A 21,776-nucleotide genomic window follows, 5' to 3' on the forward strand; every position below is an offset into this window, starting at 1 on the left:
AATAGCCCGAAAACGAGTGTATGCATTTTAGCGGCCCGGCTGAATGCATTTCATATGGCCGTTTTGACAGAAATACAGATAAAATGTGACATGTTGTTTGTTTATCATTTCAATGTTTTGAGATAAATTAATACTTATAATATGTGCATACTATTTAACATTTATAGTAGAGTGTAACTATTAAAGTATCCACAGTGTTACAATAAAATTAAACGAGTCAACCCATTTGGAAAGTTTATTAAAGCACAAATAGAAGGCAGACACACAAAACACTAAAGTGCGCGTCCGTTCACAAGTAATTACACTAATGTACGATGTCCTTGTAAACTGTTTTAGGGTTAGCATCGTATGCGGTGGAGCATCCAAATGAAAATACCAACTTGTTAACTGCAAATAAAATTACTGCAAAGAGAATGCTTTGGAGTCCATTATATTTTATTTCGTTCTGTGTGTTACAGGCTTTACACTAAAAAAACATGTACTGGCAATTAGACCTTTTAATTTAGGAACTAATAAAATGAGTACCAAAAAGGTTATATTACAAAAAAAAAAATACTCATTTTAATTGTCTATAAAATTTAAATATGGAACGCGCGGGAAATGTCGCCGCCATAAACGCACGCATGCATGCATCGTCTTTTGGCAAGGAACTAGTTTTTACTAAACCATTCCCGGGCACAATGAGGGCCCATTCAAGGCAATAAACCTTATTCGGGCAATTATTTTCACAGAGTCACTACACTATCTATCTATTCATTATGTCTGGTTTCTTGCGTTACACGTTTTGAATTATTTATTTGCGTTAATATCAATTCAGATGCGACAAAAGGCCTGCTCGTTGGTACGTCTGTGTTGGTAGCACTGCCGTTCCGCGCGCCGGCCAGATTGGCGAGAGCCATTCACAGTCGTCCGCATTAGTGATGTGAGTTAGACGTAGTATTCCGTTATCCGCGCGGAGGGGTCGCCGTAGGCTGGTTATTGTGTACGCAACGAGCGTCAAACGCGTATTTATTGGACATTCGTAGCGCTGCGTCAGGCGAAGAAGATACGGAGTTAAACTGCCAAGTGACACGCGAGCATTAATACTTTGTATCAAGTTTCGCCGGATTCCGTTCACTACTTGAGTTATACTGTGTTGCCGTGTGTAGAGGCACTTATGTGCGTCGCGTGGAGTCACAATTGAGCCGTTCATACATATTTAGTCGGCATTAATTTCGTCGAATCGGATTAAATGGCGATAAAACGTAACTTTCACGTACATTTTACGTAAACATAACGCGGCGAGTGTGTTTTGTGCTTGAACTCGTGGATTGTGCCTAATCGGTGAGCTCGACATTGTTTCGTCATTATTTTTTTTTTATTTGCACATTCTTTTTTCGTAATTAATTTTATCTGAATTGTCGTGAATTGCTTTGAAAAATTGTTTTGTAGATTAGAAAAAATAAGAAACGAGACTATCGAAAAAATATTTGAGTTTTCTACTCTAGTAAATACTTGAAATATTTTATAATATTATGTCTTTAGAACAATACATACCTAGATAATATTGTAGCATTATATCTTAGGTACATTTGCGTATCTATATAAATATGCAATCTCTCTCACTTATCGCAGAGATAATATTTCCTGTGTGCGATAAGAAGTTTAAAATTATAGAACTGAAATACTTAGTACATACTTATATAACTAAAGTATTTCATTTCAAACTATTTCTCATTTTAAACTAGATTGCCCGTTAAATAAAAGAAAAAAAATCAATTCTATTTTTAAAATTAATTCGTGTATTAGTGGCCAGTGATTAAAAAGTTTTTGACACACCGAGCATAAATGCGTAAGCATAATTTTTCAACACTACGCCACGCATAAGTCAACTAGGTATGTATTTACATAGAAAATTATACCAAAATACATGAAGAGCCGTGTATACAAACCGTGATAACATTACGGAAATATCCATAAAAGGTGGCTACATACAAATCCCTCTCATTTTAAGGATTTACAGTTGAAATTAGTTCGCAAATCTCAGGCTTAGGCGCCCCCCGAACAAATGTAGATGAGTCTTATGGATAAATAGCTCTCGGTGTACCTCGGCTTATTGTTTTCGTTTTTATTGTTTAGAAAATTGCGTGTTCTTGTTCGATGTAGGGTTGTGAGAATTTGTGGTGGAAAAATTTTATAATTTTGGTGAAAAATAGTATATCGGTTGAGAAGCTAATTGATCTAAGAGTATTTTTTTCCATTATTGAGTTTTCTACTCATCATTCGATGGAAAAAAATGGTGATTAAGAATATATATAATTTAAAATGAAAAAAAATGCTACATTTTTTTTAATCGCTTAGATCAATTAGTCTTTCAACCATCGATATGATATTTATTAGTCATGTGAAAGAAAACCATATAGCACAACAAAAAAATCGAGTAAAAAAACATGTCGAATGTATGTTAAACAAATTTTTTAAACTAAAAAAAAATGTGTAAGTAGTTTTTCTTTCCAACACATGTATTAGATACATAATTATCACATTAATACAAAAAAGGAAAAGTAATAAATTTATAATCTTTTACATTTATTATTCTACTAAAACTCTGCTAATTTTTCAACCGTTATTAAGCCAAAAACGTTATAACTAGTTATAAAAAAACCGTTGTATTCCTTAACAATAACTATTTCCACATAGAGAAGTTGAAATAACTAAAATTCTAAGAAACTAAAGTAACCAAACAATTTGCACTAATATACAAATATTAGTCTGTCTGTCTTTCTAATAGTTTGTTTTATCAATATTTTTATTTTAGACAATTCGTGTTTTTGTCTTTTTAAATGGCAGTCTTTTTGTTACCTAATGTGCTTAGCTGTTCTCAGTAACGGAATATTTTTGCTGGCTGTAAAATTATTTGTTGTAGAATAGAATATTTTTTTAATGAATGTAGAGAATAACAACTGAACTTATGACTTTCTACATTTATTTCTTTCATTTGTTAAAGTTAATTTTCTTTTTCTATTTTATATAAGGATAGGACTTGAGTATCAGGCTTCATAATCTTTTAGATTCAAGACAAAAAGCAACCACTATTCTTTTACGCGTAATCTTTATTAAAAATAAATACTTCACAGTAAAAAAATAATGCTATAATCTCTCTATAATTTAAAAATCGATGATAATCTTGTACACGCAAAAGTAACACACAAACACGAACATATGTCGATCAAAAAGAAAACATCAGTAGCTGTGGGCATTGTAACTTAATCACAATAAATAAGACAAAAGATACTATCTCAAAAACTCCCACCAGCATAACAAGACCCGTTAACTCTATAAAAAAACTTAGCAATAAAATACCAAGTAACGCTGGATGCGAACCCACCCTTTGTTCTACTAATTATAAGGTAGGGTGCAGACAGTTTTGTGTTATAGCTCATTAAAATTGAACTTTAAAGTACATGTGTATGTCGCCTTAGGGGCTAGGCCTGGCCCTTTATGAACTGAGAAACCACCTTGTGTTGCCATTCAACGGTTTAATGTGTTTTGTACAAGAATTTATTAGTGTTTTCTATCGCTAATGGCAATTATTTTCTATTTTAAGCTACCTAAGTTTCTTTACCGTGTACAGTTTTAGCTTTTACTTCTATTTCAGAAGCACCTTCATCAGCTAATGTGTGAAGGTTTTTCTCATCGAAACAACCCTTCGTTCCATTCGTTCTGACCTTACGAGCAGATATTATTCGAACAAAAAATTTACATTACACAAAAAAGTCTTGTTACATCATCAGCCACGCTATTCACTTGCAAATTATCCATTATTACAATTTTACACATCCTCCTTTACCCCGAAACTGGACAAACAAGTTCTCATGGAGAACTTCCCGGTTTGTATCAATAATAAAAAACTTATAGCCGACCTTCGAATAAGATGAATTTCTTATGCAAACGACCGACTTCCCACGGGCCTAAAAATTTGCATACCCAAAGGGTTGCTTCGCTAAGAACTTTGCTTCGAAAATTTATGCTAATCGCAAAATACCTTGAGTAATTATGCGAGATTTGACAGCTGCTGTTTTTTTTTGGTATTGTTATTGTTATTCGAATGCAAATTCAAAATGGCTACCGAATCAGGTGGGTTACGCAGGGAACACTGATCATACGGCGGTCTCATGTCGACGAGCATACTTGTCGATTGACTTAGTATTTAATTTATTTTATTTTGTAACATTTCGTTGTATAATATCACCTATATTCTGTACTGTATATGTATAATGTACCTTCTACTGCTGCTACGTCAGGAATTCAAACGAAGAAGAAAGAAGAAGACACAAGAAGATTGTAGAAGCCATCCAAATGGTGATTGCCACTAGCGAGGTATAGAGTTCCTACGTATTCTACCACTGTAGGAACTTCATACCGTGCTCTTGGGTACGCCAATGTTCCACATTTGCAAGAAGACAGAAGTATATGAAGCAATAAAGAAGAAGTTCTTAGAATTAGTTTTTTGTAAAGATTGTATTTGTGTAAAGTTATTCATGCACTATTATATAACGATAATGTAAACTAAGTACTAACTTAATATATTCGGTATTGCTGAAACTTCAATGTTAAACATGATTGTGTTATTAATAAGTTTAATGTAATAAGCCTAGACCACTTGTCAAACAATTTTTTTTCTGCATTTACCAACACTTCTGTTTCTTTCTGGATTTAGCATTGGTGGAAACGGACTCAGCTAAGCTATGTTTTTATATGGAATGATGCGTGCTGACCATAGCATGCTTCCCTACTATCGATACTTGGCATACTCAAGCTGCCCATCTTCCTCGCACAGCTATTTAGCTTAGTATCAGTGGAAACGGTCACACAGTTTCACAGCTTGACTTCACATCTTCGTAGCTACATAGCCCATCTCTGGTTGGAAAAGTACCCTTAACCGGTAATTCATTTATTTTAACCATCTAGGAGTACCTTTGCAAGCAGTAGGTAATTGTACTTCCTCAGTAATTAAAGGTTCGTTTACTAGTAACTAGTTAGAAGTAATTTCCTTAGTTATATCCTGCATCCTGCTAGCATCTAGCTAAACACAGTGTTCAACATAGATTTGTTTTCTTTTTTCTCTTTCTTATTTACTCCTCTAAGATTTACTGTCGTAAATACTGCCTTTTCTATTTGTAAACTTATGTATCTCGGGTCATCAATATCTGCGTAGTTATTAAGGTGTAACAAAATTAATTGATATTAAATAGATTTATTTAACTAATAAAAATACGATAGAGTTGCTATGATCAAAATCTTTTTTTGCGTCATGTTTTTAGTTTGGTATTTCTTAAGTCATGAAACAGAAAAATCATAAAAAGACTTCTAAGTACTCTAGGACTTACATACAAATTTTATAGATATAGGTATCTCATATCTACGAATTTTGCAATATTAGGTAAGGTATTGAAGAAAGCATCATGAAAGAGTCAGTGTGCTGACAAAATATCACCAAAAAACTGCTGCTCTATCGTCGACCACATCATCGCTCACCACCAGGCGAGATGGTCAAACGCCATCGCCATATTAAGTTAAAAAAAATATGGATGACAAGTTTTAAGTAACATTTTGAACTACTCATATTTTGCAGAAAATCCGTGCTATGCGTACGATGCGGACTGCCTGTGGACGCTTACCGTAATAGGTACTTTTTTATCCCACCCAACTATTAGTTTAAAATACATCATTCGATTCCCAAGTCACCCTATTCCAACTAAATACGTGACTCCGTGTACATCATTCTGAAAAATAATAAATTTCCTGTAATATTAATAACAATATTGGTTGCTTGTTTGTGTCACAACACTATTTGTGTACATATAGTTTGATTTCCTTGAATATAATATGGCCGAATATAGACATTTTGTTCGAGGAAAACTTTAATTAAGGTTAAATGTTACTAAAATTGTGTGTATACCAGGATTGGAGCACGTAGGCTTATTATGCCTTATGAAGCCACGTCACTTTTTTTTACTGGTATAAACCGGTAAACGAAGAGACGGATCACCTGATGGTAAGGAATCGCTGCCGCCTATGGACACCCGAAATATCTGAGGCGTTACAAGTGCGTTGCTGGTTAGGAATTTAAGGGTTTTTGGGTAATCGAAGATTAGGAAGATTGGAACCACACTCACACTACGAAACACAACGCACGCGTTGTTTTACTTATGGTCAAATACTCAAACGTCACTTAATTTTAAGACGCTCTCAGAATAATTCTTTCTTTATGAAAGACAGATACAACTTTCAGTATTCGGTCATTATAATTTATTTATTTATTTATTTAGTAAAATTCCTAAAAAGTTAAATTATATAGCCCAAACATTCACAAGCGATTCACGTGAGTCACAAAAATATAGAAAAGAACAAAAAAGACAGCCTAGTTAGGTATTAAGCAAGTAGGTGATAATGGTGTGAAACAGTGAGAAACTATTTTGTGTTTGTAAAATGCCGTAAATTACTACACTTAAATAAAAGTATTGTTGAATTGAATGTTTGGGGTCACACCTATTTATTTACTTGAAAATGAGAAAAAGATTAGTCAGATTCGAAACTGACTCTCTTTAGCAGCTTATCACGCTAAGACAGTATGAGCAAAGCTATAATGGAGAGAGAAGAGAATTTGAAAATACTCTTTGTGACAATCATCGCCATTATGCAAAGTGGTTTTCTGGACTATGGGCTTTATTTTATATACTTAATAGGATGGCGTTTGGCCACCATCTCGCCTGGTGGTAAGCGATGATGTGACCGACGATGAAGTACGCCTACTTATAAGCAACCTATTCACTCCAGACTTGAAGACACCTATGTTATGAGGTTTTTCTACAAAAAGGGGTTTGCCATAATCTCTACGTTTAGGAGGCGGGTTGTAGATCGTAGTTTACAATACACCGATCTCTGTTAAATGTGTGTAGTCTCTGACTATGGAAATGAATGACCGAGGAGTCGGAGTCGGAACGGGGTGGTTTTTAGTCAGTAACTGGATCTCGCCCCACCTAAGGCGGGAGGAGTCATTAGGCCTAATCTGTACTCAGTCATATAATGGTTACTTAACCCAGTCTTTAGATCTTAAATAATTGCTAAGGACTGGGTTATGTAACCTACTTAAACTATTATTTAGTAACGATTAGGTAATCTATAAGTTTGTCTCTTAGTTTACTATTATGACATCTTCAGGAGAAGTGGAACTATTAATTAGGAATAACGAAACTACGTTGCGTCACTTGATGAATGCATTCATCCTTCACAAATAATAGGCGGCCTACATTTGACAAATGCTTGCATCTTGCTTAGAAACAATGAAAACTATCCACAATGCGACAACGTTAAAACCGCGCATCGTTTTAGACGAATGCATGCATTCGTCTATTGACGCCACGTGGACACTAGGCCTTACTCATTATATTCTGTTGTATAAGGTAACGAGAAGAATGTAGAAATAATTCTTCTGACATTTGAATTAGAGTTCAGTTTACTTTATCAAATTATATAAATTATTTTAGTTATTTAGGTACGAAGACTACATTGCTATCTGAGAACTGTTTACTTATCTTATATATTTAATGTGTGTTATAGTCGTAAACGAGTAATTATACATACATTCGGCGTCTGTACACGAGTATGTTATTAATTTGTTATTTACAATATAATGTTGACACTAATTTTGCAATTAAAGTAATTTCGTATCTCTCGGTTTATTTTGCTTGTTATTTTTCTTATAAAATATAGCTGTAGCTGTATGGTAACTAGTCAGTGCCGACTATGGACACCCGCAACACTATAGGAGTTTACAAAATGTAGAGTAAGTGTGCGTTTCCACCAGAGATGTATTATGTAGCTATGCTACGAAAATTTAATAGGTAAGCTGGTGAAACTATGTGAATGTCCAACGATACTAAGCTATGTAGCTGTGTGAGGAAGATGTGCAGCTTGAGTATGCGATCTACTGATAGTAGGGAAGCAATCCTTTCCCATCTTGTTTTTTTTTGAAATAATAGAAAATAAATCATGCAGAAGACTGCATCAATTTTGTTTTGTTATGGAGGGAAAATCGTCCAATGACTTCTCCCGCCTTGGGTGAGGCGAGAGGGAGTGTCAGGCTCTTACCTACTGACTAAAAACCACCCTGTTCTTACTTCTACTTTTCGAAAATCAATGGGTTTGAGGTAGGTAAGCTTTGATGTAACTTATCGTAAGATAGTGTCAATCCTAAATATTGACTTTTTTATTTACTCGATAAAGCTAGTGCGCATACCATTTAGTTCTTAGCACAGGTGTACCGGACCAATCCGGATAAATCTAGTTACAATTACATATATCTAGTTTTACTCATGTAGTTTTTTTTATCTAGCAGGACAAGTTTACTATGATTACCATTCATTATCGTATTCGGTGTGTAGCAAGTTATTTAATAGTAAAGATATATTTGTCTGTCTCGTTGGCCGAGTGGTTGCAAGTGCGACTGCCGGGCAAGGGGTCTCGGGTTCGATTCCCGGGTCGGGCGAAGTATTACTGGGATTTTTCGGTTTTTCGAAAATTTCTCAGTGGTAGCACGGAGTCTGGAAATGTGTCCGGTATATGGCAATAGGCTCACCACCTATTACATGGGACTTACAAAATAAGATGTAAAATGTGGGTGTGTAGTGGCATTATGTGCTATAATGCGCACCTCTGCCTACCCCTTCGGGGATTAAATGCGTGACGATATAAAAAAATAAAATAGAATAAAGAAATATTTGTTACAAACAACGTACGTTTTTTTTGTTTTTCACATAAAATTTTAATTAAATTCTTCCTCGTGTAGGCACCAAAATACGACACCCCATGTTTATTTATAATATACATAAACTGCTCTATTTAATGACCTAATGCACCTAAATTACCATCAATTTAAATCTACGTCGCAGAATAAAAAAAATCTAGACTCGAATAAAATAAAACTTGACATATCGAATTCGGAACTACATTTTTGTGATATTTGTCAGCGGCAACACTTTGTGTCTAGACATAGCTATAAAACTATTTTCTCAATCCTCTTTGCATACTCGTAAAATAGAAAAAAAAACCGCAGACGTTCTCTAAGCCTCGGATATCACTAAACCTATTTTTATATAAAACTGGTCGTTTTAACTATAAGTCAATGGCCTCTACAGGACTCGACCGCTTCGTTAAGTGAGATCTTTCAACAAAACGATTTGAATCAATGACATAATCATTAATTTTAAATAAATTACTGCTCTTCTTTCCGCCATGTTTGATGAAATTTGTTGACGTGGGAAAAGTGATCACGAGATCTATGTTTTTTTTTTTGTTTTTGGGAGTTAAGGTAAGTAGTAAGGCTTAAGGTAAGTTTGGGATGTGTAACTATTATTATTAGTTTTGTAATATATGACTTGTGGTGATCTTTACTTTAAGAACATCTATAAAATCTTCAAAAATGTTCTAAAAATAGAATTAACACATTAACCGCCACGTCGGACACTGGTGACCGACGCTTAGCGGAAGAGTTGTCTTCAATAGTTTTTTTTTTCTTTTACCAGTTAATGCTTTAAAATAATAAGACACACTAATATGACCATTATATTTTCTATCCCCAACCTTACATACTTACATAGTATTTTATCTGGATGTAACCCTCCAAGGATTGTATCACTTACTTGGTTAGCCTAGACTCTTTGGACTTTTGACTAGTCACACCAATAATGTATGAACATACATGATAGAGATATGACAACCGCCAAAACCTAGACCGAATGTGCTCTCTGGGTCAACGAAGCACTATGTATAGTCGTATTAATTAATCAAAATTAAACGCTTCATTGAAGGCAACTCCAATTTACGCGCGCTTTCCAACCGCCATTAAGCTACAATTCCATTTTTAAAATCCATTACCAAAGACAAGACTAAGGAGGTAAGTTCTCAAAGTTATCTTTAAAAAGAATTCACTTTTACAAACAATCGCATTTCATTTATGTTTACAATGAAAGGTAAAAAAAGGTGGATTTTTACAATTTTTTCCTATAACATAGTTGTTAGTTATTGGTTTTCATCACGAAATGTATTTGTAGGAAGGTAGGAATGCGTACAATTATGTTGTGTGAACGACGATTGGTCAGGCTATGTTTCATTAATCGTTTGTTTTTTTTTTAAGAGAAATTAAGTAAATGTTCCATTGCACGCCCACAATTTTCGTGGTGCTCGGACGATTATTTTTTTGACGTAAGTATTAACAGACGGCTAATTTTGTGGGTTTGCGACTAAAATGGATTATTTTTGATTGGCAATCTTATTTAGGAAATGTGGAGTTATGTTCAAATGGTAAAATTTAAAAGAAAATATAGAGATTTCACATCTATATTAGACATTGTTATTTGGTGTGAGTGATATGTTTAACGTTTCAAAATGTGTACACCTATATAATAAAGTTGGGCAACGTAAAGAAAAAATTGGACTTCAAATCTTTAGCTTTCATTCTTTACTTGAACGTTTACTACCAGAAATATTCTAAAATCCACAGAAAGATTCGAAAATTCTTTAACACATACATTTAAAAGCAATAAAATACCTTCTTATAAGGTTCAAAAGATATAAAAAAACCTAATCAAATGACTACCACCATAGTAAATGTCTTTGGATAAGCGTAAAACCATTGTGTAGTTTTAGTATCACGTCTACGGAACCCAAAACATACATGGTGACCAAACTGGCCAAGTTCAACAGACTCTACTCATTAGTTTTTGATCATACCCTCATAAACAACTTAACGTCATATCTACCACAACAACTTCTCACAAAAAGCAATCGAGAATCAAAGTAGTAAGAGCTATTTTCGTATGAGACACTCATGTGAGATTTTTTATGATACGCCACACAACAGGTTTTCTGGTTTTGGACGCTTGAAATGATAAAATTCCTCTTTCAAGCACCCATAGATTAGAAAATTCTCAACTATAAGTCGCTTGTTTATAGGTTTGGTTTCGAAGCAGGTTTTTTTACTTAATTCCATATGAATGTTTAAAATATTATGTATTCTAAAATCGTTGTTGGTCCGTGAAAGAATGCGTGGATACGATTCGTACGTTACGATTTGCATTGAATTGATTTTGAATTAAATATTCTGTAGCCAACAATTGAGTTTGGCAATTTACGATAGCCTTTGTTTGTTAATTATTGTGCTTAGAGAAACGTTTTGCGATAACCGATGACTCACGGGGTAACTGACAAATTCTTCGCTTTGAATATCAAATTGAGTTATTTTGGGAATACGTGACAGTTTAGGAGTTTATTGGCTGTATGTGATAGTATTGGGTTAAGCAAGAGTGTTGAGTAGTATGCTCACAGCAGTGTGGAATTTGATTTGTGAATTACCAATGGAAAGAGAATGCTCTACCCGAGGATATCGTGCGGTGAGAGTCCGAGTAAGGGACTAACATTTGACAGAAAAGGAAAACTATAATCTAATTTATATTTAAAGTAAAGGAATTTATATTTAAAGTAAACGAAACGAGCGCGCATTTGACATTCTGATTGGCCGGCTCGAATATAAACTAACCAATCAAAGCACCGAACGTGCGCAAAAAAAGCAAACTCGTACTAATTAAAGGCCTTATAGACTGTATGTATGAGACAGTGTTACTCAAACTCACCCTCTATTAAGAAAGACTAAAGTGAATCTACTATTATATTTTCATCTCTTCTTACTTCCCTGGGAATATTGACGATATTGATATATCTTCATACATCAATTAAGGAAATGACTTCACTAATGCATTCCACTAACCATCTGAATGCATTATCTACACACTGGTGCGGGTTCGGTTACTGATTGAATAATGTAATGTTAACAGTATAAGTTTTGCAATTTTTTCATGTAACTAAACAGTTTTGAAATGACTAAGAACTGTCTCTAACTACCTACTACATGACGCAACGTCACACCTTTAATCCGTAGAGCGCGTTCGGGGCTCTGATTTGTCCGACCCAGGAATCGAAGCACCGAGACCTTGTCCGGCAGTCGAACCCGAGACACACACGTCGAACACTTGCGACCACTCGACCAACGAGGTGGTCTCTATCTACTAAATAAAACAATAATAAAGTAATTAAACGTTTTTATTAAAACTACTTCACTGCCAACTACTCCACACCAGACTGTTTGTGTTCCATGTTCAGTCTCCTCATAATTTTCTCCTAATAGAGTACATCCACTTCCGAAGCATTTTGCATAACCTCGCCGTCCACCGACGTCGCCGTCGCCGACGAAGAGCTCTGCATGAAGAGAACATTCAATTAATACGTGCTTCCCACTCGCACTCGTAATGCAAGCGAGATGCGCGTAGGCAACGTGTTGGCGTCAACGCATTGTGCAGACAGACATAAAGAATGAGCTTGTTAGTCAAATGTAAATGACGACAAAAGATTTAATTGTTATCATAATGTAAACTTTTGATTGAATTGAATTCATTATTAAAGCACTAAAGGAACCCAGATGGACCCCAAATGCCACTAATCGAACACAGCCTAGAGGCTACAGCCATTTATAACAACATAAAAAATTCAAACTTCGGCACAACGTAACGTGTACACTACAACGTTGTATGTAATCAGTAAAACACTATATTTGCCTAGCAATTTAGCTGAGTTAGCACCAACACGCTACAAGTTAAAATAATCACTCGAATGTACAGCTGAAATTGAACCTTGCCTCCTATACTAAAGAACATTGATTCGGGTATTGCGTATGAACAGAAACCATTTCTTTGGCTGACTTCCTGCAGCACGCGGGGATCATCTCGCACATTGGTAGGTGTACACAGGCAGGAATGGCGTCGCACGGTATGCAACTGTCGCACACTCGAGCCAGACACCGCTGGATCATTACGCATGGAGGCTCATGCCTGCAAACCATCTTGCATTTTGACTGGCTCTGTGTAGCTACTTCTTCTCTAGCCGTCAGCACTATATAGTTTCTTGTACATATCGGAACCTCAACACACTTAGGTCTATGTTGACACGCCTGGAACGCTTCGTTCTGGTTCTTCAGCTCCAGCACACATAGCGGCACTTTCTCACACATGGGCACGTGCACACAAGAGGTATGTATCTTTGGATCATATGTTGCTGTACAACAAGTCCGCACGACTTCACACGGAGGATTATGGTTACAGATACTTTGTATAATCTTCTCTTTTCTAATTTTTGGTACTCTGAACTCGATTCCACTAGCTCTCAGTTTATCTTTGCTATGCGTAATCAGTTTATTAATGTCCGTGGGTGATTCTCTACAGTAGAAGCAGCTCTCCACATTATCATTCTGACCTTTCTCCATTTCTGTAGGAGATAACCAGTACTGGCAGCTCTCGTTAACCACTTTCAACTTTTGAATTTCATCGGATGATATTCGGTACTTTCGAGAATTTTCATCAATGATTCCATTTACAGAGGTTTTATGATTTTGCAGTTCATAAAATGACGGTCTATATTGGCAACTGCCATCGGTGACTGAAACTGGTTTTACAATAGAAGAGTTTTGGTATTGGAACCCTTCATTCGACTTCCACTTGTTAGTTGACTGTATTCCTATAATAGGCGAGGAGTATTGACAGCTACTATCATTATTCAGATAATATGGATTCCGCTGACTAGTTTGAACACGAAACTGAGTACTTGGTTGCTTCTGGAAATATGTACTGCGAGGTGAGGTGCAGAACTTGTACGTTTGGGGAGTATTTGTCGGCCACGTATCCATGGTCACTTCTTCTTTGGCAGGCGGTAGATTAAGGCAACCGTTTATTAAAACACAAGGAGGGTTATGGATACATAATATTTCCCCATTGTACTTTTGACTTAAAGACTCTGTGATGTCTGTGTGAGAAAGTTGGCACGGACGAGTTCCTTCGTTAGCTTCACCAGAATCTGCATTAGTATATGCCTTACATTCTCTAGGAGCACTGTCTTTAGTACTTGCTGGTTGTGGTTTCTTTTTCTCTGGGTAGCATTTGCAATACACTTTTTCGCCGGGTTTTATTTTGGGACGAGGAGGATCTTGGGTATTTTTAGGTTCAGATTTGCAAGGAATTTCGTTGGGGGGAGCTTGCATTGACGCGGATCTTGAAAATGCCGTACTGCAATCGCACGCTCCTTTTTTATTTGCTCCAGTTTGTGAACTCTGAGATAAATCACCGGTACACAAACTTTTATCACACGGCTTACAAACATTAGATGAACTTTCAGTACGACACTTGCATGGTCTTGACGCAGTATTAGATTGATTTTGACTTTGTTGTGAGTTTAATTTGGTAAAGAAGTACTCCCAAAAACCAGAACACGTGATTGGCAGCTCATTTTTTGGACAAGTAGTGTTAGTGCCCGCGTACGCACTGCCCGTGTTCGATCGATTCAGACAAGGATAAGTATATACTTCATAATTGCGATTGACTTTGGTGGAATATTGTTGTTCAGCATTTTTTTGTCGCTTAGGTCCTTCTGTTTCTCTATTGTACTCTTGTTTTACATCTGTGTTTATTTTCTGTCTATTTTTACTCGGTTTTTCCACTTGATTTTTATATGTTTCGCGTTGTACAAATCTATATTCATTATCTTCCGAAGATGATGTGAAACACCACGCGTTGGATTTCTCGTTTCTAACAGTTTTGCGGCTCGCTAACGGTTTGTTAACAATTTTTGTTTGTTGAAACGGACTTGACTCGGCATGAGCGTTCCCTTCAACGGCATAAACAGGTTGGACGGCATAGAGCTGCTGACTTCTATTAAATTTCCTTATTTTGTGTTCACCGTTGACGTTAGTAGCTTGACAACCGGTATCAATGTTTACGTTTTCAGTTGGGTTTTCCCTTATAATTGACATTTGTTTAACATTATTACTTGACCGCCCGAACATGCATGATAGGCAGGGTATCACTTTGCGTCGTGTGGACGCACGTTTCGATTTTATTGTTTCGACTTGATCTCCGCCGTCTAATGTCTTGCATGTTTTATTTTTGTATGTTTTACGTACTTTCACTCCTACTGTTCCTCCATTTTGGCTAAAGGTTTGTGTTTCCCATATTTCTCTGGAGCTGTTTTGGGTAACAGTGTACGATGAGCTACATGTTGGTGTGTTGGTGTCTTTCTTTGATTTCGGGCGAAAGTTTTTCCAGTAAGTCTTTTGTTTCTTCCTTTGGTTAATTGTAGAATTACTTCCATCGAAATCTGAGCTGTCCGAGTGTTCAGACAAATCAGAATCGTAGGTCATCAGAAAATCGCCGGGTAGGTTGTACATTTTGTATTTGTTTCTTTATTACTGCTGCCACTGTCATTTCGAACTACTATCTACGACTATTAATACATAATTGTATTGTATGATATTGGTACATGATTTTTTTTATAATTTTTCTTTTTTGTAAAAAATAGCAAAATTTTGGCAATGTTGTAATTTTATTTTGAAGTTGTCATTTTTGTTTTTCTGTGATGTTCTGTCATAATGGTAGTATGAACTCATTGGTTTGTGAGACAACTAAAGTTTTGTAGTAAAAGAGGTTTAATATCATAGCTGAATCTACTTAAGAAAACTTAACCTGCACAACATTTATGTAAGATCGATTTAAACCCCAAAACTGTTCTTCTTCATACTCAAACAGATTTAATCACAGCAACATTTAACCCACGAATGAACAGAAAAAATTCTAACATTGTTTCTATTAAAACGGTATTTTTTGTCCAGTATAGAAATAAAAGACCGGTACATTGGGGTTAAAACAAAGAGTTGAATGTTGTACGGTATTAAATGGCGTATTAAAGGAGGTGATACGTCATAGTTCATAGTTACGTTGCACGAATGAAACGAACTTTTGTAAACATTGACGGTGTAGTCTTGATACTTGGTTGAATAAATTATTTCGTTTTCGTTATGTACCCTAGACGTTACTATGAACTATCAAATGATGTGAATTGTTTTTTTAGATTTCTTCGCAGGAAATTAAAGAAAAATCCTACGGCAAAGAAAAATCTCGACATTTTCTTAAAAATAAATGTTTTCATTTCATTTTGCACCTGTATTTTAAAACCATTTCCTCTGTTTATATAATATTTTTCTCCTTTCACTAAATATTTTGATTCAGAAATCCATAGACCATTATAAAACAAATCCCATAATCCATTGACAACCACCCATTCTTTAAACACAACATTCTTCAAAACAACACGTTTCTCACAATTCCCGTCTTACCTAACGACCAAGATTACACAATCGGACTATAAGTGACGTCACACTATAAAATAAAGGAATAGAAATAAAAAAATCAAGTCGGTTTGAATGCCGAAGCACGGCCGGGTCGTAGGTACCCGTAATGAATCGAAAGGGTTAACTTAAACTGGGGTGCGGCCCTGCGTAATCATAGGTGATCTAGCAACTGCTGCCTCTATTGTTTAATGGCGACTGCAACCGGTCGCGGGGATTAAATTTGAATAAAATTGTCCGCTTGATGCGTCGTTGAGGCCCTTTTTATTACGGATGAAATTGTGAGATGGGTTGCTTAAATTGTGCTTTTAATGTTTGGTAGTAAGTGTGTTTTAACTATTGTTTTAGGAATAGGAAAGTAAGAGTTTTTAGTCTACAATTTAGTATTCAATAGAGTACATTTACTTTATATCTGTAGATAGTTATCATACTATTTTAGGAAGTAGATGGATGTAATAACAATCGTCACACAACGATTGCACAAAGAAGTTGCACTATGTATCAACTTTTATTTTCTCTATTAACGACTAAATTAATAATCTAGTTTGGCGCTGTACTTGAGACTTTGGGACTGTATGAGATGAAAAACAATTACTTGTGAAATAATATTGCTGTAGGTTTCCTGCTCAACATACATAGATTGTATTGAAATATTATAAATTAATTTTATCAAATAGAGTTATACAAATTGGTAAATTTTACTAATTGAATTGGGTCCAAGATAACTAAATTTGGCTATTTCCTTTTATATTTTTTTAAAGTTTTGCCCCCTCTATACCGCGTTAGGTTAGGTTAGTAGGTACCTAAAATCATATAATAAGGTAAAACCATGTATCTACTAGGATAAAGTAATTTAGTCATTAGATACTTAATTAACGAATCCGAGCCAATTAAGCATGTTGTTGGAGATAATGATTTTAAAGTTTTGCAGCATATCTGTTTTCTATATTTTCTGTTCACATAATTATGTAGATAATATGTATAGGTAAATGTAATATGTAGGTAAAGTTTTATACTAACTTTGGCATTCATAATATAATAACGATTTTCTTAAAAGGGTTTTTTTACCACCTCCATTTATTTTGTCCAGATATATCCCTAAAACCTATAAAATAAAATATACTATACTCAAAACCGCATCAAAATCAGTTCACCTAAAACGGTGTATTCTATGTAGACTAACCGCCGCACTTAGAGTCATTTAATGAATACTTAACACAGTCCTTAGCAATTGTTTTTGGAACAAAATCGTTACTAAGGAATAGTTTAAGTACGAGTAATCATTAAATGTCTCTGAGTCATCAGTTTGTTTCAAAATATTCAAAGCATAACCCACTACTAGTTACAACATCATAACTAACCCTTCCCAACGCATTTTAACTTAAAAAACAAGATACATACATACATATGTTAAGAGTTAACTTTTTAAAACAAATATTTTTCAAAACACATTTTGTGTTACTGAGAAAAAGTATCAATACCATAAACAAAACATGGTTACCATAGACTGTATAGAAAAAAATTGTTTGTGTCTTTTGAGCTCCCACGCAAAGAACATGCGTTGTACTGCCTAATATGTGTTTGGCCCTTTTAACTTATGAGAAGATTTTGTAATTAGAACTCTATGTGTGTTGGAATAAGAGTTACTGCGGTTTCACTCTTGTGGATTAGGTATATATAGATTTTGGGACTAATTAAAGTAGCTTAAATTACTCTTTAGTACATCAGCTACAAGCCTGTAAAAGTCCCGTCAAAATCGGTCCAGCCATTTTCGAGATTATCGAAAATAAACATACAGACAAAAAATATACAAAATATTACGGTATGGTATATTCAAATGCAAATAGTAAAATGTTTAGTAATTTATTTCAATATTACAAAGAGACACTCCAATTTTATTTATTAGTCTAAAATATATATTTGCATCACACCCACAATCGAGAAGAAAATTATTTTATTGTATAAAGTTAAAAAAAAAACTTAAAAATAGAAAAAAGCATTTGTATAAAGTTTGAAATATATTTAAAAATAGAAAAACATTTTATAATGGCTAACTCTAGTAGTCTTCGAAAAAACATCTTAATTCGTTTTATAACATTAAAATGTTGTTGACATCATAGGAAACATTATATAATAATAACACCTAATATTAATATGGCCGTGTTATAATTTGTAAGACGTTTAATATATTCATAGGCTATTAGTAAGGACACACCTCCCATGTAAAGCTGTCATAATAACCTCATCGATGCCAAATATAACCATGAACAGCCATTTAGAAAAAAAAAAACTAAATAAATCAACTTTCAAAATGGTGTAGAAAGAAAACTTTAAATTTTAATGGGAATAGTTTAAAATTAGCTCTTTCTTGTGTTTTTCCACTGTGATTGATGTAATTAGTAATGAAATTAGATGTATTTATTAAGTTTATAATCATCATCATCATCAGCCGAAAGACGTCCACTGTTGAACAAACGCCTTCCTCTTAGTCCTCCACGTAGAACGACAAGCCGCCACCTGCATCCACTGCCTCCCCGTGACTCTAACGATGTCGTCAGTCTACCTAGTAGTACCTAAGTTTACAAATAAGTAACTAAAAGACAAAGGGTATTTGAAAAATACGCATTTCAAAACTTTTCTAGCAATAATGTATATATTATAATAATAAAAAAAAACGTACCTATACAAAAAAATACCCCAACGATGACGTTTAGATGCTGATTCCGAATTTCAAAAAGCGAATGGAACGTCAATCGCGAATTTAATTTGATTGGTCGAATCCCCACGGGTATAGCCGAGGATCCCCGAAACGGGGGAAATCATGGAAAATAAAAATTTTATTGCATCATACGTGTGTATCCATTTTACGTTGACCTCTGGCGCCCTAAGCGGTATGCGTGATTTAGGGTTGTAAGTAGGGTGGTTTTTGGGGATGGGATATGTGGGGTAACCAATCGTGAGTCGATGTTGGGATTGATTGGCAAAGGGCGATTTGGCAGAGCTTCCCAGTCGTGGGGGTGCACAGTGATGTTGCTCACCACATGTGGGTGGGACCGAAAGTTGTGTAGGTAAACATTTTTATTGCATGTTAACTTGTTTGATTGTTTGATACCAGTACGCAAAAAAATGTTTGTGCAAATATTTTTTCGAATTTTTGTTTTAAATGAGTTTTAAACTTTTTGTGTTGTGCACGTGTATGTTAGTATTTTAAATTATAATAATAATATCATGGAATTTCGGAATATTATAATTATCATAACATGCGAATTATTTAAAACCAAAATATTAATAATTTGGTACCTAATAGACATATTTTTTGAAAAATATTTCAACTTCTGTTGCATAAAATAACACTTAGGTATCATATAAAAAATGCTATGAGATGTATTCGTTACGAATTTAATATTAAATAGGCATCTTTTACAAATATTATTTTAAATATTTTTAAAACATTTAAAAATAATCGATTAGTAACAATTTAAAATCATTTTATGATCTGGTTCACCATGATTTTGGAAATAGATAATTTAACCTTGAATATCAAATTCTCAAAAATATGTTTTTATGAAAAGATAAAAATGTACCTGCTTTACCATATAGGACCTATTAATTTTAAAGTTGAATTTTGAATTTTAGATTTTGTATCCAATATTGAAATTATTGTATTGTAATAAAATTGTATAAATGTACACATAATACAAATTTAAATCAAAAGTAAAATAGAAAATAAAAGAAAAAAAAAGTAATTTTAACCCTAAAACAGCCGATGAATTGAAACCGAGTCGTTGAGTCGTTAAATTTTTAACGATTAATGTAAGTAATGATTTCATGGCAATAAAATAAAGTTCTTGACAAACGCCATTGGGTTCTTAGGCCCATGACGCTACCGTTACACCATAAAACCTTATTTGACCATAAAATAGTATAAAGTAAACTTTCTATGGGATTTGGATATTTTCTATACACATTACACACCTGTTGGTGTTAAATTTTATCGATTGGAAAGTGCTGTTTGGTGTTAATGACGGCTTTTTATTAATTAAAAGCATAATATGTGTTTTTAAATTTAAAGTTTAAAATTTTTATTATAAATTGAAACTTTTTAATACTATATGGTTTAAAATTTCAAGTTGTAGTCAAGTTTAAAATATGATAGACATTTAAACATTTTACTTTATTAAAAAATACTCAACATATTCTTCACAAATAATATTGCTCCAGATAGAAATAATACTCTCTCTCTCTGAAGAAGACTTTTCGGGACCAACTTAATCTAAATTACAATTTAGTATAATCCGCCCAGTAAGAACTCCTTACATTCTCATGGGACCCAAATATAGTGGCGAGCTTCGAAAATTTAAATATTTTCAGTTCAACCATCTTAAAAAATACCAAACACACAAACACAATTAGATTTATTGTAATAAACGCTACCTGAATTCAAAATTTTATCTAAACCCAAAAATTTGCATAACCCTTCTTTAAAATAAGTAGAAAGCTCTGCGACATTCCAAGAATGAAAAATAAAATTTAAAATTCAAATTTCAAAATGTGGGTACTTGGAAATTTGCATAAACATACGAGTAATCAATTGACGTTCGATTTCTGTATTGTGTTACAATTCTCACGGCTGTGGTGCTGGCCTGACGTATGTCGACTGTGTGAAGAATATTCAAATTTAATAATTTATTTAATGTACGGTAAGGGTAGGTCCTTGATATCATTGCTGATTTGAATATCTTTTGTTGATATTTTGCTACTGAGAAGCTGTTGAAGGATTTGCAAGCTGAAGTGGCAGTGTGTCGGTCACATTTGTCGCAGAACCTATGATCGTTGGGGTAAACGTGTTTTAGAGTGGAGACTGCGATTAGGCAACCGTAGTGTAGGGCGCCCTTCAGCTAGGTGGAGTAAAGATATCCGCAAGGTGGCTGGTGGTGGTTGGATGCGTAGAGCTGAAGATCGAGCTCAGTGGCGTGCCATTGGAGAAGCCTATGTCCAGCAGTGGACGAAGATAGTTTGATGATGATGATGAAGCTGTTGAATGTTTTCTTGAGACATACACAACATGCTTGTAATATGATTTTATTAGTCGGTGCATTTAAGCGTACCTAAAGTGTTCTGAATAACGACTCAAACACCAATAAATGCAGCCCAGAAATAACCCGAAGATCAGATTTCAAGACACAATGAGTTTTGTATTGTGTCTCATATAAACCAGCATACAAGAGGTGGTCAGTAACTAACACAATATAAAATTAAATACAAAATCAAAACCGACAACCTACTCATACAAGAAATTCAATCAAAAAATTCCAGAGCTCAGCTTATACAAATCATTTTGTAACATTTTAAAACCCACACAAACGTTTTGTTTAACAAAATTTTATTATTTATAGCCGTGTTAAAATGAATGCGGTATTTTTACTACCTCTACAATAATTAATAAATCATTTTAGGCCATTCCAAAAGGCATTGCCCTAGTCATTGGTGAAAAAACTCTTAATTCTAGTTG

The 21,776-nt window shown here is 34.5% G+C and overlaps 1 protein-coding gene and 1 long non-coding RNA gene across 5 annotated transcripts in view; one reads left to right on the plus strand and one right to left on the minus strand.

The window, feature by feature from the left end:
* LOC118272597 (uncharacterized) overlaps window positions 1-21,776 on the plus strand; it is a 66,701-nt gene that overhangs the window by 6,148 nt on the left and 38,777 nt on the right. The window lies entirely within an intron of this gene.
* Window positions 12,121-15,500, minus strand: LOC118272596 (uncharacterized). 4 transcript variants are annotated; one of them, XM_050693451.1, is made up of 2 exons: window positions 13,023-15,500; window positions 12,121-12,294 (listed from the first exon to the last, which is right to left on the minus strand). In XM_050693451.1, the coding sequence occupies exons 1-2, from the start codon at window positions 15,305-15,307 to the stop codon at window positions 12,204-12,206; spliced, it is 2,376 nt and encodes a 791-aa protein (XP_050549408.1). In that variant the 5' UTR covers window positions 15,308-15,500; the 3' UTR covers window positions 12,121-12,203. The 4 variants fall into 4 exon arrangements, with proteins under 4 accessions (XP_050549408.1, XP_035445088.2, XP_035445090.2 ...); XM_035589195.2 differs by having other exon boundaries at window positions 12,779-15,500; XM_035589197.2 differs by having other exon boundaries at window positions 12,731-15,499.

This window comes from Spodoptera frugiperda, chromosome 4 (assembly GCF_023101765.2).
Source record: "Spodoptera frugiperda isolate SF20-4 chromosome 4, AGI-APGP_CSIRO_Sfru_2.0, whole genome shotgun sequence".
Taxonomy (NCBI): domain Eukaryota; kingdom Metazoa; phylum Arthropoda; class Insecta; order Lepidoptera; family Noctuidae; genus Spodoptera; species Spodoptera frugiperda.